This window comes from Thermoascus crustaceus (assembly GCF_041956765.1).
Source record: "Thermoascus crustaceus strain CBS 181.67 unplaced genomic scaffold VTN00scaffold_1, whole genome shotgun sequence".
Lineage (NCBI taxonomy): Eukaryota > Fungi > Ascomycota > Eurotiomycetes > Eurotiales > Thermoascaceae > Thermoascus > Thermoascus crustaceus.
In genome coordinates, this window is record NW_027192527.1 from 5,747,023 (window position 1) to 5,772,370 (window position 25,348).

Genomic DNA, 25,348 nt, shown 5'->3' on the forward strand with positions numbered 1-25,348 from the left:
GGAATATGGATGGATAACTGCCTGTGCTGGTAAAGTATAGTACGTATATAAGCATGGGGTTAATTGCTATGCTGTGTAACTCGATGCCGTGCTTCCGAATAATCCCGTCTCCATTCAGTTTGGATTTTAGTAAGAAATGAAATAAAAAAGGACTGGAATACGAAGTAGATAAGCAAGGAAATGCTATCTAAAAATCACCAATGGACGAATAAAATAAAAAGAAAAGTAATGCAAAATAGATCTACCTGGATTTGTATCAATCAATACGAAACACTGCTTTTATCACGCATCTTCGTATTGCAACTGTCTTCGCAATATGACGTAGTTGTTCACGGCACCAAGAGGAAGGATAGCAGTTCGGGCCCCCCCTCGAAGGATCAGATTAGACGCCAGGTCCCAAGCAATAATGATCGACACGCTAAGAAACGCAAACTCAGGGGTTTGGATAAATTGTTAAATGCGTTGTTTTGTGTGTATGATTCTTCAATTCCTTCGGAAAAGCATTTACCGCGCCGGAAGATACGCATACACCATACACGGAAAATCCTGAGGTCAGATCATGCAAAAAAATGCCCTAACTTTACCGGAAAGACCCTGTCGTGATAATCCATGTAGCACTATACACACTACTGTATCTACTGAAGATCATCAATTCTTTCGCTTGTTGCCCAAGGAGTCCTGTCGGCTCATGCAGCATTTCCTACTCGACCCTAGTCGGCGTCGGCCCGGCCCTCCATCCTCTTCCCCGCCCCCTGTCGGGTTGCAAGGATCTAGATCCTTTACCTTAACTCCCCGTGTCAGGGCCTCCGTCGTATCCCGGTCTTTTGCCCCTTCTCCGCGGTCCTCCATGCGGTAGTACGTTGCCCTGGCTGCATTCGCGGGGCGAGCTGCAGGCGCCTATGTAAGTAGTTCTGCGTAGTTGCATATACAGACTGCATACGTCATGTACTCCTACGCAACGCTGGACAAGTATCTACTCGGTGATCGACAGCAGGTACTGTATGTACTGTATGTAAAAATGTGGATTAATTCATCTAGCGGTTCGACGTTCGGATGCGTATCCGCGTTTCGGAGACCTGGTGGTCTCAATGCCGTACCAGGTATGGCGTAGGTACCCCATGTATGTACTGTCTATAGACCAAGTACATAGACGGCGTTTAAATGTATTTGTCATTAAAAGAGCCCTGGTTGAGGAGATCAAATCAGAGCTAGAATTGACCCCTTGGTCTCAATTATGCACTTTATTGGGTAATCAGCTGTCCCCTGATAATGGGATCGAAAAAGAGCCCTCGCACTTGAGACGTCAGGACGTCCCTGAATCTGTTTTTTTTATGTTCAACACCATACCCATAGATAATCCAAAGCCTCGATTGGGGCTTAGGCAAGGCGCTAGCAGTTTGGCCAGCATTACATTGCATCACCCATCTTGCGTATGCGTCTGCATATGTATGCAGCGCGTCGCTCATTTTGTTCGGAACCGACCTTTTAAATTAAATAGAATGGTAATTTGTCTATTCATTTAATTTTCTTTCCCTTTTCTTATTGGCGCTGAGTACCTTGGGATAAATGGAATAGAACAACAGGTATAGTGAGATACAGAAAAAAAAAGATAAACCCATGCCATTCCAAATCAAGATACTTGAAAGTACCCATCTGTGTAAACACATCTCCATAAAAGTTCTCTAACTATGAACCGTTTGTATTTGTTGCGTCTCAAAATGTATGTGGTCGACCCCGCCTAGACGTAAGCTAGGACTACCTAGGTAGTAACCCAGCGTTTCAGAGTCAACCCACCGGTTGCATCCCCAACCCACGCACCCGGGAATTCCTAGCGAAGCAACGGTGCGGTCCGGATGATCATTCCTGTGTATCTGAAACGTCCGCTGGACCCCTTCGGACGCTTTGCGCATGTATTCCACGAGGTTGGTATGGGTAGGTAATGCTTTGTGTTACGTGTCTGATGACGCAGTGAGCAGGCTAGAAAAAATTTTTTATGGAGATCGGTACAGGTCTAATTTCGAGTCCTTGTATGTATGGATCTGTAGCACGGTCAATGAAGATAGCATGGCCAGGTGAATGAAAAAAAGAGGTAAATGGGGAATACATATCAGTGCATGTTTACATTATTATCTATGATAATCAGGCATCTACATAGAAAGTATATAAGAGACTAACAGTCGCGCCAGCTGCAAATCTTTGTCACTTCTGCATTGCTCTCAATTGCAATCATTTACTCCTAATTCTCAGATCCTACTTTCTTTTTCTTCCTGACTTTTCCAAATGAAAACTCCAAAGTGATACCATCCATCCCTTGCACTCCCACGCCCTCCGTATCCATGTCCATGCCTCGCGGCGCCAGTAAATAAGTGATGATCTTTATACCAACAAAGGGAACATGAAATCGCGACGGTGAAACACATGTACATATGATGAAAAAGCCCGTGGACCGCATCGATGCTGTGTGCAGCGCAGAAGAATGCTCTTGTTATACAAGACCTTTTTGTGGTTTGACGAGAAAAAAACGTAAAGAAAATATTGCGTATTGCAAAGGCTGAAAAAACAGTAGGGGAAAGGGAAGAAGGAATAGGGATCGTCAGGAACTCCAGTCACGGCACAATGTTAAGACCATTGACATTAATGGAGAGGAATGATGTTGACATAAGTTTGATAGAAATAGTTGTCATGAGTTCCGATAGCTACTATAGCTATAGGAATTGCCATGACTGTATGTCGGGTTGGGGCGGGCAAAGGTAGCCCGAGCATCCCAGTCGCGACTATAGTTGCCATGCGCCGAGCTTGGAGGTCGAGGTGACGAAAAGCTCATGGCTGGGCTGGTGTATTTGGCTTCACGTCCAAAATAATCACCCCCTTCCGCACTTTTCCCACCCGACAACCGAGACTTCGAAGATGATATGTCTGTGGGGCTTGTCGATGTGACAGTCGGTTCTGGCATTTTGAGTTGATGGCTCGCAGAGCTGCTGAGCATCTCATACGCTCGTGTATCTCCGAGATGACCTCGCGCATCAGCGGATACGAATTCGTTGCTATGGACGAATTTGCTTTTGAAGAATTTGACCCAGCCCACTAGCATTGAGGTGCGTATAACGAAAATGAAGTTCCACATGCCACTCAGAGACAGAAGAATCAGCACAGCCAAGACGGTGGCTTCATTTGGCCCCAAATCAGTTGTATAAGAGTGGCACTTCTCCTTGTCACCTTGTGTCAGGGCCAAGCATATAATCCACGGCCTGCCTTTCGTTGCGGTCTCAGGGGAAGACTTGACAGAATTGTCCATGGAGATAAAGACGATGGCAAAAAAGATCACATTTCCAATAATAGTGAAGACAACAGCGATCCCTCTCCACTGCAGTTGGATGACTCTCTGGACTCTTTTGTAGGCTTGACGCGCGGTTTGAGTTCTAACACTTCCAGAATATGACGGCAAAGCCGAGCTGTTGGTTGTCGTCGGGCTGTTGTCGAAAAGAGATCTGACGTACACGTGGACGCAGTACACGAGCGTGGTCATTTGAAGCACCAGAGCAATAGCAGCAAACACCATCAGTGGGATCCAGTAATCCTGTAAGCTATTTGCGTGGTTTATGTGGCAGACGTTCCCAAACCGATACGATACTCCGGTTAGGACGAGCATGACGGCTAGACCAATGGCGGGAATACCCCATCCAACAATCAGAGCTCCCCACATGAACTTGGGGCCAATAATAATCTCCCAGCAAACCTGGAGGTGAAGAGCTATTGTACGGAGGAAACCTTTATTTCTCAGTCAGCGTCATATCAAGTCAACTTTGGGTTTTCGGACATACTCCAGATCACAACAGCCCAGCCTCCAAACAAAAGAAGTGATCCCGTAAAGGCACATGACAGGTCGGATCTCATATCATTGGGCGTTATTTCATTGTAACATTCGTTCGGTTTCGTGCCTAACGGTATAATAAACGCAATCTGCCCGAAGGTCAGAAATTCCATTTCTACCGTGGGAATGCTTCAAATAGGTTAGAAACAACTCATACCTCCATAAGACAGATACCTATTGTGAAGCAGATAGTAAGATAATGACGATGCGTCCATTTTGGTGGCAGCACCGCATACGTCACAAGAAGGAATATGCTCAACGGGAGAATTGCGACGTTAATCCAGCTGGAGATAAACGTCTTACTGATCAAGTCTAGTCCACTGTCAGCACAAAAGAGCCATCTTAGGGAAATATCCATGCCCATACCGTCACTGTACCTCCATTCAGCCTGCGGACATGGGAGACAACACGATATGTCTCCCTGGGAGGTAGTGATGTTCTCGCAGTATCGTCCATCGACAACTAGCAGGAATCAGCATTTGCACTCTAGTAGCACAGGTCGTATAATAGCATACACCCGCCTGTCCTGGGAAAGAGATTCTCCTGCAGGAACGGGGTCGGACAGAGCCCGTTCTTGGCCTGGGTCGTCATACTGCGAGCCACGCGAGCGTATCTTGACGGTCTTCCGTGGTCTCTGGATGCGTCTAAAAGAATAGAAGAGTGGCATATTCTTCTTAGGACGGGCAATTGTGTCTGAGTGCTGCGCGCAAGTACGCGCAAAGCACGGCAGCAGCGCAATTGCAACGTCAACTATAGGCAGCAGGGTCTCTCATGCGGGGGACATGAAGACAGGGCGAAGAAGTCAGATATAATTGTCAGGACCTGGAAGGGCCCCAGGAGCGGCCCTGATCGTGCCCAGAACACGAAGGCCTCTTTTCTGCTCGGCGAGAGAGGCTGGCGGACTGGGGTTGGGCCCAGGGGGTTCGCCATCCTGCCGTCCATCGTGTGAGAGGGCGACGGTCCAAGGATCCAAGACAGACGTTGGATCTGGTAAAAAATTACCGCCGTCGCACGGAAAACCTTTCGACCATGACAAGCGTGCAGGAGTTCCCGCCTATCAGGCTGGGTGACGGACTACTCGAAGGTGATGGAAGTCGAGGTTGAGGCTTGGGCCCGCTGTAGGGCAGCGCGGGATGCAGGCGAGCGACGCGGACGGTCCAGAGCCGCCACCGCCAGCCAGCAGGGATCGCAAACTAGTCGTTACATCTCTGCAACTAGCATGCCTCGGTGGTTTCTGCGCTCTGGATCGCATGCATCCGCGACGGTTGTGACCGAACAATAGCCATTGTCAGCGCCGCTCCGTTGGTTGAGGCCTTGGCCTCAGGATGCAGACAGCACGGTGGTGGGAGTGCCTGATGTCGAGGTGCCTTGCATAGCTACGAGCATCCAGGCACTTACAGATAGCCGTCTATTCTCCGACTGCGTGCTTCCCAGTGCACGTTCTCTACCACGAGGCAGACCCGCCAGGAGAGATTGGGAGAATCGTGTGGAAGATGGACTCGATTTCTCCCTGGTATCTTGGTTTCCCCATCGTGCACAGGCAGCATGGAAGCCCGAGACTGATGCATCTTTCCAGGTCCAGGAGATCGAACAGACTCTGTTCGCCAGTGGTAGCGACCCCGTGGTCCCCGTTCGTCGTGGACGGTGGACCCAGGATGCGAGACCCCTGATGCCGCGCAGTCTCACCGATATCTTCGGGGTTCCAGACGGACTTTTTCCCTTCTTCTCCTAACCATGTGCGGAGTGGTCTCCACCGGTGAACATTGTTGACGCTTGAAAAACCTTTCGCCCGGGGGATCCTGCCCACAAGTCTTCAAGGTTCAAGGTCGTCGTTCGTAAGTTCCGTGCCCCTGGCCGCGCGACGGTGTAACTTAAAGCGAGCCACTCGCGAGCGCCATCAGATCGCTCCCACGCAGGAGCAAGTTCCAGAGGCTTTGCCCTAAGAATGACCTGCCCCATATGGAATCCTTCCTCGCATGGCACCGGTTCCATCCGGTAGCCTTACACACAAGGTACGGAATACTACATTACACACATGGATCTGTAAGGCCCCGTCACGAAGGGACAATCTAACCGTCATGCTACTACGCAGCCTGCCACTGTCACCTGGCAATGGCTGAGTGAGATGGGTCCCTTGCTCTGGATTTATGCTGTCTGATAGCTAATGGCTAAAAATATAAAGTATTTAATCATCATCAAGGATCTAAACATTATGCCTTTCCTCTTTCCCTTATATCAATGATGGCCAGGTCTAATACGCTTGAGAGGACGGGTTGGACAGGATGGCACGTTTCTAGACAGATCCTAGGATCGGACCCCTACACCGTAGGAGCGGGCCTTGGAATTGCGCGCATCCAGATCCATGTGATAAAGGATCCATTGCCGCCCCGTGGTCCTTGCTCGATCGACACTCTCCAGCGATTAGCAACCCAGAGACGTGGGGAAGAGATCTATTCTACTCTTTCAGTTGGACCGGGTTCCTGTATTCGTGTGAATTTTTTCCAAGAATAAGTTCAATTGTTGGAAGAAAATATGATCGTGTTTCAATAGAGGTACTGACGCGCAGTTATCGATATGTATGCCGGCACCTGTCGACGGCTACTAGTATGGAGTCCGGAGTCCGGAGACAGAGTCCACTTTACGCGTCCGGACTCGGAATACCCCGGTTACGATAAGCTAGGGCGCACGGAACTCCTTGTCAATAATCTTCGCAATTAATATGGGACAATAGTTATCATTTGGATTATGCGTATCGAACTGGACGCGTTCTCAAAATGCCGGATTTGTTTTTCTTCACGCGTCCGTCCTTATTATTGCGCAATTGCATCTCTTCTGGCTCAGGCTGGAGGGGTGGGCATAATGCCCGGTCAAAGATAGACAGTTCGAGGCCTTTACTGTACGCCATTGGCCGCGGCACGATAAATGCGCTCACGTATCCATGGATCTACGAGCACAGGCAATGGATGCACACAGAACACGCTTTATCAATGGCAAAACCACTCATTTCTTCCAGAAACCTGAGCTTCCTAGTCTCCCTTTCCCTGGATGAATTCGACAAAAAAAAGTACCAATGATATGCCGTAAGTTGAGGCATGGATGTGGCAATTGCCCCTGGATTATGTATTGCTCCCAAGTTGTAGAAGGCGTTTAGATAAGGGGACAGCTGTCGAGTAGACAAGTTGAAATTCTACTCGCAGTATGTCGCGGCTATAGTGCCATTTCGTAAAGATTGCCGTTCACCGTGCCGCACTTTATCTTGTATTATTCCTTTCCGCCCGGATTGAAGTGAGAGGATTGAGCGCCACATTCACGGCGCAAGTATCTCGAACCGACAACATTGAGCAAAGCTAATTCATCCCAGGACTTGAGCTTCTTATTCAAGCCTCTTATCTTTCGGATCAAGGAGTCTGGAAAAGACCTAGATGCTAAGTACAGGCAGCTGTTCTGCCTACACACAGTACGGGATTGTACACTCTGTACTGTGATCATGTACATTTCAACGATCTGGACCAATCGCCACGTTTTGCGAGAATATGCATTGTCGATCTCTGACCGTCAGCCACGATCGTCTTTTTCGTCAGCCGATGCAGCTCGTACGGAGTACTCCGCACTGACTCTCAGCTCAACAAAACAAGTTTAAACAAAAATCAACTGGATCGAGTTGAGACAGTCTGCCCAGAACTTCCAATGCCAGCGTTGGATCTCGCTGATATCGCCCCTCTTCGACACGGAGAGAGAATTTCCGGGCTGAAGATTTCGGACTGTCCACAATGAGGAAGTTATCGCGACGCCGTGTCACCGTCTCCTGAACAATTTTCTTCATTGACTGGTTGTGTCACTTTCCTTGTCGCCTGCGCCCAGTTCTCAGCACACTGCGTAATTGAACTTGGCCAGTGGTTATCTCGAAGGCAATGGGCACGGCGCGGTCCGTGGCGGCCAACCGACGGCAGTTTGCGCACAGGCAGTACCTGAGCACACCGACAGGACCTGTGGAGGACGCTCTTCCTTTTTCTTATTGCTCAGCCAAGCAGAATCCCCTACCGGATCTCCTTGTATTTTTGCCTCCCTTATACCCGTACGCCTTCGCGCTGTGTTTGGCTATTTTGAATAGCCACTGTCCGCGACCGCGCCTAGCCATTTGACCCAATCGACGTCTGCATTGCCAGCGATAGGAGTTGGCCCTACCGCAAGCGCTCTCCACAAGTAACGGCTTGTCCAGTGGCGGCGGCATTCGACAGATCACGTCCTCACCATGACATAACTTGTACTTAGCAGCAGACTGTCGAATACGGATCTTGCATTCACCAAGACTACTGACAGACGCAGGAACAGACTTCAGCTTCCAGAGATTCCAGACCGCAACAGACGATATACTCCATACTAGTTTATCCCTCCGATCTCTTCTTATTTTTCGCAGACCCAATTACTCCACATAGATCGCATCCTCACCCCCATGTGGCAACGTCCACATGACGCGGCAAAGTTCTCTACTTGATCCCCTACGATTGGACACCTTCATCTTCAACATCCAAGGCTGTTGTCATTGCCCTTAGCGCAGTAGGCTAAGGACTCTTCATTGTGGATAGCATTGTTTTTATCCCTGCCTGTCGCGGCAATGCCGATGTGGAGTGGAGTCTAGGTATTTTATTTAGTAAACAATAGGGGTGTTACCAAGAAGCCAAGTATTCCACTTGGCCCTACCACTGAGTCACCAGATCGGGCCCAATTCATTGCCACGAACTATTTGCCCATTGGTCTTCTGCTTGGTGTTTACTCTGAACTACTAATAATCTTTATCATCCAATGCAGATTAGCGACTCTTCAGAGAAATAGAAGATCGCCTTGAGTTGGTCTGGTCGCGTCCCTGCAGGTACATGTGCTGCATGTGCTCTGTACTACCCACCTTAACCTATTTTTATGCAAAAAGAGTGTTTTATTCATCATGCAAACCATTTTCTGATTTAGTGTTTCAGGGGAGTTTATTTTAACTTGTGAAGGATGGGTATCCTGGTCAACATCCAACTGTCAGCTTGCAGCTTATATCCGTACTAATGGGTAATCTTCGGTGTTATGCATTTTTGAACCAGCTTAACAATTCTACTTAAGCTCCTTGCAACTAGGAGATAGGTGAGGTGAACATGGATTCCTGGTACATCACCTATCTCAATATCTATTGTCTCTTTTTTTTCCTTCTATCTATTTGCCATCAGAAGCGGTACTACTGAATGTTATCCCTGGCCAACTCTTGCATCTACCAGCCATTAGCACTATCTACAAAAAATATGGTGCTCTTTTCTTTCTGTTATCTTCTTTCATAAGATTTACATACACTCTAAGATACTGAATAACTGCATTTGAGGTGGGGGATATCTTGTCAAACTCCATACAATCTCAATGTAAGGGCAGGGTTAAAGACTCAATTAATTTGCATGTACCTCATCCGAACATATGTCTGCCCGGCATGAAGACATGTCGAGCACATTATATCCTCCGGAGGATGCGAGTCCATCCGCCACGTCGTCTGCAACCACAGCCAATCCGAGTCAGGCGTTGTTGACGGCCAGCCTGCATTGAAGCTACCGCTGGAGTTACTACCACCACCTCAGTCCGCCATCGCCGTAGATAATGATGATGATGATGACAACGAAGATACAGAGATCGTATTCTCCACCTCCTGATCGACGCCCTGGATGATATTGAGCATCCTCACTGCACCGGACCATATACCGCTCATCATCAGACAGCAGTCCGTGCAGTGAGTGAGCGCGTCCTCGCGATGAAGATGTAGTAGTTGAGGAAGGAAGGGGTAGACTTGGCGCTGTAGGATGAGGAGGTGAAGCGGTGGATGAGATTCGAGATGGCAAGGGCGGCGGATGTCACTGTGAAGAGGGATGAGTTGGTTCCGGGTTCGTCAGTTGTGATGATGCTGTTATAGATAGCACGTTCAGTTCCAGCGGGTATAGAAGATTGAGAAAAGAAGAAGACACATACAATTGAGATCTAGAATTGCGCATCCATCGCTACTACGACAACAGAAACCGGCATTTCTGTGATATATACCTGCGGCTTCCTTAATGTCAAGACCCCGTTCGAAGTCCTGTAGTCTTTCCTTGTCCTGTTCTTTTGCCCCTACAGCATAAAACGTGCTGTGGATTTGTCCTTGTATCAAAGCTCAGAGAACTACTTAGATCAAATAGGCTGAGATGTACACGGGAAGCTGGGACATACAGAATTTAATTAACTTCGAAAGCACGTCAACGTAGTGTCTTTTGATCGTCGTAGGCCATCGTCTGGAAATTTCGTGTCGAAATCATCTTCATGAATGCCACAGGGACGGCCTTGCCATGCGGATATGTATCTGTCCAAGACAAAGATCCCGATTCCTTTCACCTTTTCGTCCAGGATACACTGTATGCTCAGCAGTAGTATATTCAGGCTCAACTGGGGAGGTTTCTGCTGTTCTGAAACGGATTAATGAGTTTGCGATCAATTTGGCCAATCTCGATGGGACGTAACTTGAGGTATTAGCACGCTCCGCAAGTAAGAGGAAATTTTATTATGGACATTGGAAAGCGAATGAACAAATGTTGAAGATGGACTCAGGGCAGTGATCATGCATGGTCCAGCCTGGTGTGAGCTACTACAAGCTGTAGGAAGAAAAGAAGAAAGAGTATCCTTTATGGTTCGATCTCTCTTGAGGGTAGCTCTATCTTGGGCAATGCCATAGACAGAGGCATGGGATACATGCCATATGAGGAGGATCATTTCGCAAACCACCATGGAATAAAGGTTTCGTATAGCCAGTAGATTGCCTGGACCATTGCTGAGCTCGAAGAATAGGTCGGTCTAGCAATTGGGGAGTCATCAGAACTGGGATGAGCGTTGCCGGGCCCTGATGAACAGATAATCCCGACGTGGCAGGCGTTCCAATATGGATATGGTCCATATCCCAATGGTATTTTCACCCAGTAAAACTTCGGTATCGTCACGAAAATTAGTTTCTGGCTGAAAATTTGACTTTCATGGTCACTTTCCCGGAAAAAAAGAAGTTGACATCGAAGAGATTATCGACACTATATGCCCGACTATGATCAACAGAATCTTTGAAAACATACCGCAGCTCCAATATGTCCTTCCAGAATGAGCCGTCACTGGGCAGAACAGAGAAATCTTTTACCAAGGCAATGGCTTGATCCCAAGAGAGATCATTCGCCAATATACATCAAAACTGCCTTGCGGTCACTGCTCTTGGCTCTTTTATGGTAAGTTCCGCAACCCTTTCTCCTGCCGGAGACTGCAGTCAGCTTTCGACAACAAATACCGGTATGCATCTTGACTCAATGTCATCCTCACTCCAGGGCGCATCGGCATCCGGGTAAATACAGGGATAAGGGTTGGGAACTGATGTTGGGAGAGAATAGACAGAAGTTGAGCCCTGACAGAAAGATCTCAGGCTCCCATCTCCGAAGTCAATGATTAATCAACAATACCTAATCTAGTCAATTTGTGACTGGTGGGATTACATGGGAGAGAAATTCATTCGAGTTCTGTGAAATTTTTCTACTGTAGAAAATCCTAAACCAAAGCTCAAACAGACGGATTCCAAAAATGTGCTATATGAGACTATCCACATCATCACATGGACGAAGCAAGGCCGGAATACGACCGGGGAAAGGCAAACTGAAAAAATCCTAGAGCTATTGCACTTCGAGTCAGCAGAGTCACTTAAAACTAGAAGGCAGTGAACTGAGCGTAAACAGTTGACATGATCAGAAGTCCATTACGATCATCGGAGTAACGGCCAATTGGCCGCACCCCTGACACAAGAGGTACCAGAAATATTGTATATGTGGTTGTGTATCATCATTGGCAATCACAGAATTGCAAAGACGTGGATGTAGCGGGGAAATTAGCGAATACTAACCTTGACTGAATCTCTGTAGGCTGGTGACGACGTTAGTCACACCGCATGAGCATAAGGAACATCATTTTCGTTAATTTGGAGCATTCTCCTGATAGCGCCATTCTTTCCCGGTGGCCTCGTCACCCTTCAGCAAGAGAAAGATTGGCATGCAAGGAAGGCAAAAAAAATTAAAAAAGCAGATGCGGAGACCTTAAGAAGAACGGGTGGAGGCCCGAAGAAATAGTTGCGTCGGCGGCGGGAAAAATTTAAGCGAGGCCGGGAGCCGCAGTCCAGGTCACATGATCCACACAGTGGTCCCTCCCGCACACCTTCATTATCTCCAACATCGAACTTTTTGCGACTCCGTCCACCGCAAGATCATCTCCGTCGACAACCCCGACAAGTTCTCCCTCACGACAACCGATTCAAGATGGGTCGCCTTCACAGCAAGGGCAAGGGTATCTCCTCCTCTGCCATCCCCTACTCCCGTAGCCCGCCTGCGTGGCTCAAGACCACCCCGGAGCAGGTCGTCGACCAGATCTGCAAGCTGGCCAAGAAGGGTGCTACTCCCTCCCAGATCGGTGTTATCCTGAGGGACAGCCACGGAATTGCCCAGGTCAAGGTCGTCACTGGTATGTGATTTTTCCTCCGCTATAATACTGGGTCGAATTCGAGGCGGTCGCTAATGCACTTTATAGGTAACAAGATCCTGCGTATCCTGAAGTCCAACGGTATGAACCCAATCGCAATTCCGGTCGTTTCGGTTGGGTGAATGGGCTGTCGAAAGAGGAACAATGGGCTCGACTCGGAAAGTGGACGTCAATTGTCGCTGCCGGGTGGCCTCATTGCTCCTTGGACACTCTACCCCAGTTTCGATATAAAAAGGATCGTGCAGAAATGCAGATCCATAATGCCTCTGCTTGGTCCAGAAGTTGGCTGACAGAGTGATCCTGTACACGAATAGGCCTCGCTCCTGAGATCCCCGAGGACCTGTACTTCCTGATCAAGAAGGTGACTATAAACCACACCCACGATCTTGTTCCGCATGTCGGAAGTTTCTCGCGCAGTAAGCTAATACAAAGTCGAATAGGCCGTCGCTGTCCGCAAGCACCTCGAGCGCAACCGCAAGGACAAGGACAGCAAGTTCCGCCTCATTCTGATCGAGTCCCGTATCCACCGTCTGTCCCGCTACTACAAGTCCGTCGGTGTCCTCCCTCCCACCTGGAGATACGAGTCCGCCACCGCCAGCACCCTGGTCGCTTAAGCGCGTGCTATTCGCCATTGCTGTGCCGTGTTGGTTTTTCGGTTGATGGGCTGGAAAAAGTCAAACGGAGACGGTCCATGCCACTGGGAGAAGTTAGATAAGTCCCCAGTTGGTTATGATATGAACCCAATCAATCAATAGCTTCGGATGCTCCTAACCGGGAAAAATCATGGTTTTGTCGGTAAAACGGGTATTTCCATGGCCGACAGGTTTTCAGGAAAGTCCTTGGCTCGGAATGAAGCTTCATGACTTGATAGTCTAGCCTTTTTCCAGGGCAAATACAAAAAAGAATACCTCTCAAAAAATTTCCATTGAACCTTGTGTGGTCATTGCCATAACGTCTTTGTCGTACCGTACAAGTTTAGGTAGATACTGCTACCGGTAGTATATCTTTCGATATCGTTACTCAATCCACAGCCCTAACCTCCCTCGCAACCGCATTGCAAAGCTCAACCCTTACACCCGCTCCGATAAGCACATGAATCCACAACCTCTGGGTATCACTCAACCGATCATTCTCCGACTTCACCTCGGCGAACATAACCTCCTTCCTCTCCGTACTCCAAAGGAACAGATCCGGTATCCCCCCACCGCGCTGCTGATACTCCTGCGCCATCACCTTACAGATCGTCGCGAGCGCCTCTCCGCGGAAACACTGCACGATCTCAACGAGGTCGTCCAGCTCAAAGGACCAGTCGATGCCGACGACGCACGTCTGTTTGGGAGACTCCCGCGCGTGGATGTCACGGATGATACGTTCGGCCTCGCCGTTGGTGATCTGCACCAGGCGATGGTTGATCTCTGATGCGCGGGAGGGGTAGAAGGCGTCGGTGTGGAGGTCCAGAGGGCAGGTCTGGAACGGGGTCTGGAAGACGTTGGGGACGTAGGTGAAGAGGATGTCGTAGAAGAGGTAGCCGAACTGTTTGATTTATCGACCTTGGTTAATATTTGACTGTCAAATTTAGAATTCGCCAGGGGGATGGTACTACTAACCAATGTCCGGACGATGCCCCCTTCGGAGTGGTACCCTTTCCAGCCGTGGTCCCTGTACCAATTCAGACACATAGTCTCAACGCGGCACTCCGCTCCGTCCCCTTCCCTTTCGTCTATCCACATCGTTGGCCGTCCTCTTTTCGACGCAACATCACCCTTTGCCTTCTTCGACCCGGTCCTGCCGGGTGAACCATCCTCCTCCTCTTCTCTCCTCTCCACACGGATACCATATATGACCCGTTCCTCCGGCTTCCTCAACAAGACATGCCCAAAATCATGCTGTTCCCGCTTGACCACTCTCAGCGCCCTCTCCAGCTTGGTGATCCTCTTCTGCAGATCGTAGTGGTAGATCAAGTGACAATCCGGATCCTCGAGACCCTCCTCGCAGGTCCTTAGGGCGATCCGCTTCCAGTGCTTCTTCTGCGCGTCCTCGCTGCCACGACCGTCGAACGACGTCAGAGCCCACATGTAGTGCTCCTCGAGGAGAGCCTTCCGCTGATACCAGGCTCCGCGTCTCGCGGGGTGAAAGAGGCGTTGGTCAAGTAGCTCGGCCAGGAGTTCATGTTCCCTCTTGTGCTCCTTGAAACGGCCCAGGGGGCACAGGCCCTTGTGGATGATCCTGGTATACACCCAGGCTGGCGAAAAGCGACGCAGATACGCCCCCTCACCGCTCCCGTAGACATTTTCTTTTTCCTTCTGCAGCTCCTGCTCCAGGAGGACTTTCCACCGAGGATAGACTTTCTCGCAAAGATCTTTGATAGTCTGCAGTTTCTCAGGTGTCGGTGTGCCATTGAATTCAAGGATATTGTCGATCTGAAACTGCGTCCGAAGCGCAGCTTCGAACTCCAGCAGGGTAGCCCTGGAGGGGAAGATGGCACTGGACCGGGAGACGATGTACTCGGGGAAGTTCTTGCGCGATATCTTGGCGAGGATGATTGTAGTGAGGGACTTTTCGGTCCACTCTGTTGATCTGTAGAAGACGAGATGTACGCGCTCGAAGAGTCTCAATGGAGCTGGAGAGAGCCGGATGCAGTCTCCCGTCTGCTCGAGGATCTTCCGAGTGTAATATGCATCCCTGTTCGCCGATGCTTCGCCCTTCTCGCCATTCCCCCAATCCAGTCCTGTCTGCGACTGACTTGATTGGCGCAGAGCTTTCAGCAGTTCTGCTTTGTTCTTTCCTTGAACCTTGGCCTCTTTGGCAAGGCTCTTCAGCTCTTCAAGCAGCAGCAATGATGACGCCTCTTCTAAAGTTGTGATCTCTTCGGTGCCGTCAGCAAAACGAAACGTATCGCCTAGCACCGAGTCCCCCGGGGGTTCTAGCTCTGCAGGATTATCGGTTTTCGAAGAAGTTGGTGACGAGCACGGCAGACTGCGAGTACGCTGGAGATCAGCGACCGCGGTAGGAAGGTCGGTGATACCCTCATGATAGCCAAGTCTACTTATCCGATGCCAGGCAGATGTTTTACGGAGGAAGAGCCGTACGTATCTATAGAAAGTAGAAAATTAACATCGACCCTCATAAAAGCACTATATTTGACAATTAATAGTAACTTTATGTATACAAAACCAGACCAGATCATACGTACAGATACTGCGACTCATACGGCAGTCCCTTCCACTGTTTGAACACCTCCATCTCCGCCTCATCGAACAGGTGCGCTTCCTCATGGAGAACAGTCTCCAGGGCTAGATTGAAGGCGTCCACGTAAATGGAGCTTTTGCCCTTCTGCCACCTACTCTCGCCTAGCCGTCGCTGGAGACCTATCTCTTCCCCTTCGTCTTCAGTCTCTGGTGCTGCTGCTCGAGAAGCCTCATACTCCTCGATAGCTTCCTTGACCGTCTTGACGGGAGGAAGAGAGGTCTCCAGCTCCGTCTGAGAGCCCGCGACTGCGGCTAGAGAATCATCGTCCGCATCGTCTGTGTAAAAGTCTCTATCGGGAAGAGCTGGTTTGGCATCTCGGGGCTCAAATCGTGTAGTGAGTGGAGTTCCCTCGCCGTCCTCTCTATCTAACTCTTTCCGCAATGCAGAGCCCGTTCTTTTTATGCGCTTTTCCGCAGGGCGCTGTGTGTCCCAGAAGTCTAGGAGAGACATGGTCACGCCAGCGGTCCATCGGTCATCACCCCCAAGAAATATAACATGAGTTATCCAGGACCATTATCCCCAGTCCATGAAGAAAATAATGAGCGGAAATCATACGATGATCACACCTTAGGAGAAAACAGTGTAAGCCGTGTTGAACACGAGCATCAGCAGGCAACCACCCCGACGTGTCGTAGAAAACGCGTGATCACCTGATTTTAATTGGTTTTTCAGCTCTGTTTTGCAGTGTTTGCACCGTAGGACCCGCGGCCAGTTCCCTGTCGGCAGAAGCCAGGAACAGGGAGCAGCGCCGGGCAGGACCTTCAGGAGGCGAGAATAAGCATCTCAGAATATGTCCCTTTTCCAAATCCAAACACATCATAATAAAAGAATTTATCTGTATTCCCATCTCAGGCTATAGCATATAATCCAAGATGTCGTCGTACCCTGACCAAAGCGCCGTCCCCGATCCCCACTCCTCGTCGCAGGGCCAGCCCGCCGGCGGTGGAGAGCTTCCGAATCTGCGGCCACGAGTTGAAGAAGCTCCGCAGTCCGCCAGCTCCGCCGCCATGGCCATGCGGAACGTGAACAGTGCTGCTGCTGGACCTTCTTCTTCCTATGTGAGAATAGCTCTCTCTCATTAGGTACTTGACTTGTCAGATTGAGTCGCAACATTGTCTGTTGACTTTCTCTTTCTTTTCCTCTCTTTTCTCTATCTAGATCGAACATCAACATCAATATCCCTATCCTCCTCATCGTAACGCGACAGACAGCTCCGGCATAAAAACCTCACCACCGCAGCAGCAGTCTCAATCTGCTTTCCACCCCTCCTCCTCTTCTTCCTCCAACTTCCATCCATATTTCCAACTCCAACACCAATCCACCCCCATCGCCGCCGCGACTACGACCGCGACAACACACAATCCCCACCTCCTCGACACGATGAGCTTCAACAACAACCAAGACAACAGCCAGAACAACAATCAGAACACCTCAACAGCAGGCGGCGAGTCATCAACGACCGCACAACAACAGCAAGGAGGAGGAGGAGTAACCCCCACGGTGAATAACAACCACAACAACACAAACGCAAACCCTAGCGCATCAACAACACTAAACGTTCCCCCCTCGCAGACGCAGACACAGGTCCGGGCAGGAGGCGCCCCCGCGCGGGTATACATGAACGAGAAGATCGTGCCGTATCTGCTGGAAGGGATGAAGGCCGTGACGAGGGATCAGTATGTTTCTATTCCCCTGCCCCGTATCTCTTTCTCAGAGCAGATGGATACTGTCATCATTTCCAGATCAGATTCTAATTACTATTACCATTTTGTGTAGGCCACCCAACCCGCTCCGCGTGCTAGGCGAATTTCTCATCCAGAAGAGCAACGAAGTCGAAGGCGACGTCGCGGCTGGTACGAAGAAGTCGCCGGATTAGATTCGATGGGAAACATACATACCTCATACATTACATAGGTTATAACCGAAATGGAAAAGAAGGGGGAAGGGGGAAAGAAAGAAAATGAACTTGAGAAGAGCCTACGAGGTTAGTCTTAGATAACGTGGGTTCATCGTTCGGGTCCACAAGCAAAGACGCCTGGCTGTCTGGGAGGGGGAAACCGAGGAGATGCTTTGATACCATAAAACCAGCCCCCTCTTTTTTTTTATTTTTATTTTTTTTTTGAGAACTACGGTTTGAATGGGTTCTGATCAGCATCTGGGCTTTTATATTCACATATTTAACATATTTATCCGAATTATCGATACTTGGATGTATATTCGTCATCTTCAGTGATTCTTGACCGCTGAGAAGCCAGGGATAGAGGGCAGATATAAAGGGTTGTTGAAAGGGCGCGAACATTCCCAAACTTTTAGCATACAGACTACAAGTCGGCTATAAAACAGTGTTGAAAACAGCTTCGCATATAGGCATCAGCAGAGATATCAGAAAGGGAAAGAGACAGTTCGGAAATCATATCAAGTTTACGTATACACATAGGCAACTTAATCTTTCAATCTCTGTAGTTGAGAGCAGGTTTTTCGATGACCAAGCTAGGATTTTTGACCTGTGATTGGATAACATTTTATTGCGCAGCATTTAGTCTTTCTGGTTAGTAAATTGAACGATGGGTTCAGGGAAATTTCAGGGGCTTCGGCAATAGGATCATAATACCAGCACAGAATGTCAACACTGCGCCCTCTGGTGCGTACATAATGGCTAAGGGTGAGTCTCCCAATCACCGAAGGGAAGGGTAGAGCTGAGCTTAGAACGCGAGGGTGGAATGACATATTCGCGGCATAAGAAACCACTTAGTGCCTTGACAGGTCAGTTCCTGTTCTCTAATGTTCGCCTTACCTTTCCGGCCGTATATACCTGCGACCCGGGTATCCGCCAATGGTACAGGGGTCGCTGGCGATATACATGGTGATTCGTTGAGTACAATAGCGCTCGCTGAAGACTCGTGGAGAGAGCGGTACTGGCAGTGACGAATAAATTACGGCTGTCTGCAGCTCGTCATCTGGCGGTCTAGGAGCGTCGAATCCTTCGCAGGCATTCGCGATACTACAAGCACGAACTCAATCACGACTAGGGCGAATCAGACGGATAATGGCCGGATACGTTGCAAGGCGAGGCGCAGAGCTTTTTGTTATTTCTGGGGGCATAGGTTTGCTTTTTTTTGTTTCTTTGGTCGAATAAAATCGAGTCGTTACGTGAAGGTGAAAAGACGCAACATGGCGAATAGCTGACTAGCGAAAACGACCACATCCGGAAAGTTGTAATGTAGTAGAGCTGACCATGAGACAACCGGGGATTACAACGAAGTAGGAACTGCTTTTCCGCCGCCAAATATTCCGGATTCCGAGCGAGTAAGAAAGAAAACATCATCCAGCGACCGAAAGGCGACAACACAAATTGTGTTCAGTTGAAATGAGTCGATCGTAAAACTGGCGGCCTTCCGAATTCGCCGACACAGACGCGATAGCCGAATTTTTTGATAGGGGAGAACAAGAAAACAAAGTGACGCGTCGCCGTGACCCGTTGAGATCTGACCCAGGACGGGAAACCGTAATAAACCATTCCGAAGAATACAAGAGAGAAACAGAACACAATCAATCAAGGGGGCAAAGTCAAGGGGGGAATTAAGAAACGTCCATTCTGTGAGATCGCGCGCCCCGAAGCGGTTTGGCGCGTGGGAATCCAAGTTCCACAGTTTCACCTACCTGCTAGCATATCTGTCCTCTCCACGAGGAGCATCGTAGGAGCGACCAGCATACGCATCACGGGAGTCACGTGGAGGAGCCGCATCGTAGCTAGGAGGGTTGGCATCGCGATCATAATAGCCGCGACGTTCATCGCGACGATCCTCACGACGGTCATCACGGCCGTAACGGTCGTCACGAGAGGCATAGCGGTCAATTCCACGGCCACCGTAGCCGTAGTCGTCACGGTAGTCGCGGCGACCATAATCACGGCCACCGTAGTCCCGGCCCCGGTCACTGTAGGAGTCGTAGCGGTTGTAGCGATAGCTGTCATCGTAGCGACGGTATCCGTACCCGCGTCGGTCATCATAGCGATCACCGCGGCCACGAGGTGGTCCACGGTAATCTTAGAGTTGTGAGAAAAAACGTTTCATCAAAGATCCGGGAGGGAGCCAGACTCTTACCACGTTTTGGAGGACCGAAGTATTTGCCTGGGGTAGGGGTCCGTGGGCGGCTACGACGCGCCTTCTCAATGCTGAGCGTACGCCCCTCGATAACCTCACCCTGCAGGCCCTCCTTGGCCGCGTCGGCCTGTTCGGGCGTAAACATCTTCACAAAGCCAAAGCCGCGAGACTCCTTTGTGTGCGGATCCACCATGATGGAGCAGCTCTCAACATCGCCATACTTCTCGAAAAGGCGCGAAACGTCCGCCTCGGTGAGGCGTGGGTGAATACCCGTGACGAAAAGGTTCGAACCAGTGTTCACTGCTCCATCGTCCTCTTCTGCGCCCTTACGGGTGTCGGCGGGAGGAGCTCTGGGGAGATCGCGAGTTAGTCGTTGAGTCATGGCAAAAAAAAAATCCACTGGGATGGTGGATGGGCACTAGCACGTACCTGTCATCCGCACGACCATTCGGGGACCTGCTGCGAGCGCGCTCTCCCCGCGTGTCTTCACGGGGGGAGGCACTGCGATCGCGTTCGTATCGAGGCTCATCTGACAGGAGGCGAAGGTCAGCCGCAAAGCTCAGTGAGGCGGGAAAAAAGCTGGTTATTATCGCTTTAAGCAAGACATACCATCGTAACGACCGTTTTCATTCTCGTACTCCATGGTAGTCATGATGATCGGAGTAGATAAACGATGGGAAAGGGAAGATGGAAGGGTGGCAAGGAGAGAAAGGGATGGGGGGAGGTAGGACAAAGAAAAGAGCGCGCGAGCTGGACCGCGAAGGGAGAGCACACAAGGTCAGGTGAGAGAAAAGATCAAACGCGAGGGAACAAAGCAGGACCACACAACCCACGCAGCTTCGCCAGAAGGCCGCAAAAAGGGATGTAGGAAGGGGGGAATGAGGGCGAGGAAGGGAGAGGGAGCACGCAGACGCGGGTGAGACGAGGCGGCAGGCTCTGCTTGTTGGTCGTGGAGTTCGACGATCGATCCAGACCGGCGCGGCTCTGACTTTGCCCCGTCGGGCTGCGATCGGGTCCGCGCGCCAAGGACAAAAAACACTGCAGGAACCTGAGGTCCGCTCTGTCGTGGAGTAGTGCCGATCTCTAGATCTCAAGGGAAACAGACTGCTCTGTGATCATCGCGGCTCGATCCCGTCAGACACCACACTGCGCGCGGGACGGCCTCGAGAGAACGCCGTGGCCGTCATGAAACTCCCGTATACCCTCCTCGGGTCTACAGGGCGTACCTGCAATCCTACATACTATACGCCAGAGGCACAAAGCATCTCAAATTATGTGGACGCATAAAGTGACCAGTCTCATTCGTCAATCGCTCCCAGTAGATTCCAACATTGAAGCGCGCATCTGTTTGGGCGCCTCCAGTAAACCGTCCAAGGTTCATATCTCTTTCCATCTGCCTTTTAGGCCTGTAAAGGAAACACAACTTTAGCCGTCGAATTACACTCCCTCTCGCTTCTGGGAACTTCATAGGGTCCAGAGCAGGACAGCCGTTTGACCTGACCTTCCATCCTGGTGTGTTTCGGTTAATTACGGTTTCTTTAACTCGGACGGCTGGGCGCTATGATACCCGTTGCTTAGTTGCCACTAGTACATAAAAACGGTCTTGTTAGAATAAACTACAGGGTTTGTTGTTTTGCAAGGGCCTTAACTACTTTGAGGTATCAGTGAAATTCTCCAGCAAGGAAGTGAGTTACTGGTTCGAACAAGGCCGGTAAAAGTCCCATCAGGCCAAATGTGAAAGGAACCGGTCTGAGATATAACCGCCTCCTAGGAGCGCAGTGTCCTGTACGATCCCAGCGCCAGATTACTTCCTACCCTTTTCTGGATAAATATCTGCATGAGTCGTAGCGGGCCCAGATAGATACAACGCGCGAAACCCGAGCCTTAAGCTACCATCACAACAATGGCCACAAACGCCATCCTTCCCATCATTCATGAACCTAATCCATACAACGAGCTAAGCCATCATTATCCCTGAAACGGGGTATCAATAAATAATGCACCAAATCACTTAAACCCACGCCATCGTCTCCGCGTCCTATGGACCTTTACCTTCTGTTCCTCGGTCGGAATATCCGATTCCGCATTCCATGTTCCATTAGGTATAGCCTCCGCTCCCTCCTCAAGTTCGTTGTCTACCAGATCCTTGAGCTCGTCTTCGTCGAGTTCACTGAGTTCCTCGCTCATCCCCCGCATGACGTCCCTCCCCGTCCATCGTTCTTCGTGGATCGTGGTGCCTATTGGATCAAAGGGTTGCATGTACCACATAATACCTCCTTGCGCTAGTGGGAGTTGCTGGTCGTCTTCGAAGCTTAATGGAGGCGTTGGAGGTCCTGGGTGTGGCGCTGCGGCCGCTTGACTTGGGGGCTGTGAACTGACGCTCTCGTTGTCTTTCTTGATGATGCCATTGGTGGTCAGACCGCTGACAGCGTGAGGATCAGGCACATGAGGATTTTCACTTTCACTGCCCGGTACAGATCCTGCAGTGGATGTCGGGGCAGGCACAGAACCAGAATCATTGTCGGCTGGTTTGGAAGCCTCTTCCTGGTTTGCATCAAGCATTACCATGTCATCCGTCGGATCGGAAGCGAGTTGCTGTGATTCATCACTCGGTTCCGTTTTGGCAACAGCTTGCCCTTGCTCGTCACTGTCCCCACTAACACCATTTGTAACCACTGCGCTTTCAAGGTGTTCCTGATCCGGTAGGCCTCCTGAGATAGAAGCCCTGCGAGAGGAGATGCTGTTTTCTAGTATGAGATCAAGATCTTTCAGCTCCTTTTCAAATGGCTTGCCATTCAACTCGCTCTCCTTTTTGATGGCATCCTCGAGCGCAGGCTGAATGGCCTTGATGATCCGTTTCGCGAGCTTCCTCTTCTCGCGCTGTTCAAGGCTCAGCTCCGGAGCACGACCACTGATCTGCATCTGGAGCTCAGCGGTATCCCCGGCAGGTTGGACGCCAATCTCCGAGGTAAAGACACTGGCCAGATCTGCTGAGAACGTCGCAACGGACGTGTAAGCCCGTTGTTCAAGCTTAGAGCGGACCGAGAGCAAGCCCTTTCTGAAAACTCCCCTTCCATCGAGCCTGCAAATTGTCAGTCATAACTGTCAAAGTTGACTGGAACAGGGTTTGCGACTTACGCTTGAGCCTTTTCAAAAATGGGCCAAAGAAGTGGAGGAATAGGGAAGTAAACAATATCGACAATGCTCCGAAGGGTTTCAGCGTCTTTCAGCTTCTCCCTTTCACGTTTCTTGACCTCATCACATAATATCCTCAACTTGTCGAGGTCTACGTAAAGTTTCTCAGCAAAATCGATACGTCGTTGCAACCGCCTTCCACCAGCGACACCCATTCCGGCAAAATTTCTTCTTGTCATCTCCATGGAAGAGAAGGTTTCGAGCTGCAGCTGGAGTCGTTTAAGTAATGCCGCTCCTCTCCTAGCCTCCCGTTTTAGTGACCAATATTTACAAGCGTCTTCAGCATATTGTTTTCTCTGACGGACACAAAACCGCTGAAGAGAGGCCACAACGGAGTTCAGAACAACCTGAGGTATAACAGGCGCTCCAGATGGCAACCTCCAGACTGTTTTAGGTGCTGCCGGTCGCTTTCGCTTGTTGCCACCAACGGTGAGAGTAAGTCGGGGACCGTGAGGATGGTACCCGTCCTCGTCGCCAGGTTCAGTAGCATCGTTCGGATAAGACGGCCCCAATGAAAGCGCCGCCGCCTGGCTATCTCCCCATCGTTTCCCTTGCATCGTGATCCTGTAGTATTCCATGGCATCGGCTGTGGCAGCATCAGTACCATGCTCCCTTCGCCAGTCCGGCGGCACATGTTTGTCGCAAAATGCCTTCAACATGCTGGAGTCCATAAGCCCAGAATTGCCGTGACCGGACTTCATTTTCAGGTATAACTGAGCTCTCCTGGCGCATGTGACATGGAACGCAACGAAACAGTTCTTGTTACTGCACTGGATTGATGCGCCCATTCTCTGTTTACAGATATAGCATTGGAGCTTCCATCGGCTCTTTGGCACCTTTTCCACATCGGTGACCGGCTCCATTAAAGTTGGATTCCCAATTGTGACCTCCGGAATCCATACCGCGCAAAGGAGATGAGACCATTTCGAGGTCGGAGTCTGTTTAAAGGCACCTTCAGTGTTGGGGCAAAAGATGCAATTCGGTGATCCTCTACCAATCAGCTGGCACTTCCGGCAAAGCCATTGTCCCTCAGGAATATATGGGACACCATAACATTCCTGATGTACTGCGAGATCACAGCCGTCGCAGAAAACGATGGCGTTAGAATTCTCACAGTCACCGTCATCGCATATCGCACACTTGCTATCTTGTTCTTCTCCTGAACCGGTCGCTTCTCCATTCACAGCAGCAGCAGAGCTGGAACGGGGACGCTGTGTCTGAGGAGGCTTTGGATTCGGCTTTGGTATACGCTTTTCGAGAGCATGCCATTCCTTTTCGATCTTTGTCATGGTGATTTCGAAGACTGCCGGTTTTATTGGCTCAAGTTGGTCCTCTTTCCTCTTTGCGTTATAGTCTTCCAACCATTTCTCGTCCTGCTCATCCATATCATATTCGACCCTACCAACCCCAACACTGCCGATCGCAGCATTGGTATTGGTATCTCCCTCAGTCGCTGGAGGCGGATCCAGATCGAGGTCTTCTTCCTGCGCACTTTCCGCCATGCGAATGAGTCGGCGCTCATGGCGGATAAAGAGATCACTTTCCTGGTACCCAACACTCGCCATGGTACGGTCAACGTAATTTTGCTGACCAACACCCTTCTGCTCATAGCGGATAAAAGGATCCCGTAGCTGGAATGATGGCTTGGGCAGGGTGAGTTTCTCGCGAGGGTTCGGCCCAGGGAGTGGAACAAATTTGGGCTCATCAGGAGTGACAATACCGTTCAGCATCGAATCCGCACGACGAGAGGGACGGCCTGGGCGGCGCTTTTGAGGTGTAACAGCGAGTGCCTCGTTCCCATTAGGGGTATCGTCGACCGCAGACTCCCCGAGACCATTTTCATCCGCGCCATTGTTCCCATTTGACGGGACTATGCCGTCCACTTCGTCTGAACTGAATACCGCGATCTTAGCCCGTATATCCAAGTCCGGATGGAACTCCTCCCAGCCTCGTTCCTCTCGAGGTTTGTACCCATCTCCCTGCTGCAGCGCAAGAGCAGCAGCCGTAGCTGAGCTGTAACGAGCGCGACTCTGGGTTTTGTCCCTTCTCGGGCGAGTTGAAGGCGGCGTCGTGGGCGGTGGAGGAACAGAGCTGGTCTTGTTTTCACGTCCATGGCGGCTGCGGGAGCCGGGGCGGCTGTGTCCCCCTGAGCCCGTACCTCCTACAGTCGTCTCAGTTGCATCAATCTCGACGTATCTTCCTCCTCCTCCGGGACCCCCAGGGATGTATTTTCGTTTCTTCAGCGGAGGACCTTCGGCGCGATCTGGATCAGCGGGCTGAGAACCTTTCAGCGGCGGCCTGGAACGGGCTTTTGGTGTCCTGGTGCTCCTGGTTGCCGTCAAAGGAGCCATATCGAAGATTCAGCCAGGGAGACGCG

At 50.3% G+C, this 25,348-nt stretch overlaps 9 protein-coding genes across 9 annotated transcripts; 2 read left to right on the plus strand and 7 right to left on the minus strand.

The window, feature by feature from the left end:
- Nucleotides 1-2,236: 2,236 nt before the first annotated feature.
- On the minus strand, nt 2,237-2,452 carry VTN00DRAFT_2079 (uncharacterized protein; the record flags this gene model as incomplete). Its single annotated transcript, XM_069428257.1, has 1 exon — nt 2,237-2,452. One exon carries the CDS (start codon nt 2,450-2,452, stop codon nt 2,237-2,239), a length of 216 nt encoding a protein of 71 aa, XP_069292781.1.
- A 228-nt stretch (nt 2,453-2,680) lies between these two features.
- Nucleotides 2,681-4,462, minus strand: VTN00DRAFT_2080 (uncharacterized protein; the record flags this gene model as incomplete). Its single annotated transcript, XM_069428259.1, has 5 exons — nt 2,681-3,768; nt 3,822-3,960; nt 4,029-4,183; nt 4,238-4,333; nt 4,387-4,462. 5 exons carry the CDS (start codon nt 4,460-4,462, stop codon nt 2,681-2,683), a joined length of 1,554 nt encoding a protein of 517 aa, XP_069292782.1.
- An 853-nt stretch (nt 4,463-5,315) lies between these two features.
- On the minus strand, nt 5,316-5,951 carry VTN00DRAFT_2081 (uncharacterized protein; the record flags this gene model as incomplete). Its single annotated transcript, XM_069428260.1, has 3 exons — nt 5,316-5,619; nt 5,679-5,821; nt 5,907-5,951. 3 exons carry the CDS (start codon nt 5,949-5,951, stop codon nt 5,316-5,318), a joined length of 492 nt encoding a protein of 163 aa, XP_069292783.1.
- Nucleotides 5,952-9,607: 3,656 nt separating this feature from the next.
- On the minus strand, nt 9,608-9,885 carry VTN00DRAFT_2082 (uncharacterized protein; the record flags this gene model as incomplete). Its single annotated transcript, XM_069428261.1, has 2 exons — nt 9,608-9,797; nt 9,863-9,885. 2 exons carry the CDS (start codon nt 9,883-9,885, stop codon nt 9,608-9,610), a joined length of 213 nt encoding a protein of 70 aa, XP_069292784.1.
- A 2,319-nt stretch (nt 9,886-12,204) lies between these two features.
- VTN00DRAFT_2083 (40S ribosomal protein uS15) lies at nt 12,205-13,038 on the plus strand (the record flags this gene model as incomplete). Its single annotated transcript, XM_069428262.1, has 4 exons — nt 12,205-12,406; nt 12,473-12,505; nt 12,739-12,785; nt 12,865-13,038. 4 exons carry the CDS (start codon nt 12,205-12,207, stop codon nt 13,036-13,038), a joined length of 456 nt encoding a protein of 151 aa, XP_069292785.1.
- A 406-nt stretch (nt 13,039-13,444) lies between these two features.
- VTN00DRAFT_2084 (uncharacterized protein) lies at nt 13,445-16,123 on the minus strand (the record flags this gene model as incomplete). Its single annotated transcript, XM_069428263.1, has 3 exons — nt 13,445-13,957; nt 14,032-15,517; nt 15,618-16,123. The coding sequence occupies 3 exons, from the start codon at nt 16,121-16,123 to the stop codon at nt 13,445-13,447; spliced, it is 2,505 nt and encodes an 834-aa protein (XP_069292786.1).
- A 422-nt stretch (nt 16,124-16,545) lies between these two features.
- On the plus strand, nt 16,546-17,549 carry VTN00DRAFT_2085 (uncharacterized protein; the record flags this gene model as incomplete). Its single annotated transcript, XM_069428264.1, has 4 exons — nt 16,546-16,731; nt 16,832-17,173; nt 17,246-17,349; nt 17,450-17,549. The coding sequence occupies 4 exons, from the start codon at nt 16,546-16,548 to the stop codon at nt 17,547-17,549; spliced, it is 732 nt and encodes a 243-aa protein (XP_069292787.1).
- Nucleotides 17,550-19,329: 1,780 nt separating this feature from the next.
- VTN00DRAFT_2086 (uncharacterized protein) lies at nt 19,330-20,428 on the minus strand (the record flags this gene model as incomplete). Its single annotated transcript, XM_069428265.1, has 4 exons — nt 19,330-19,718; nt 19,777-20,126; nt 20,206-20,305; nt 20,386-20,428. The coding sequence occupies 4 exons, from the start codon at nt 20,426-20,428 to the stop codon at nt 19,330-19,332; spliced, it is 882 nt and encodes a 293-aa protein (XP_069292788.1).
- Nucleotides 20,429-21,783: 1,355 nt separating this feature from the next.
- On the minus strand, nt 21,784-25,322 carry VTN00DRAFT_2087 (uncharacterized protein; the record flags this gene model as incomplete). The annotated part of the gene is made up of 2 exons (XM_069428266.1): nt 21,784-22,858; nt 22,915-25,322. 2 exons carry the CDS (start codon nt 25,320-25,322, stop codon nt 21,784-21,786), a joined length of 3,483 nt encoding a protein of 1,160 aa, XP_069292789.1.
- Between the last annotated feature and the right edge of the window lie 26 nt (nt 25,323-25,348).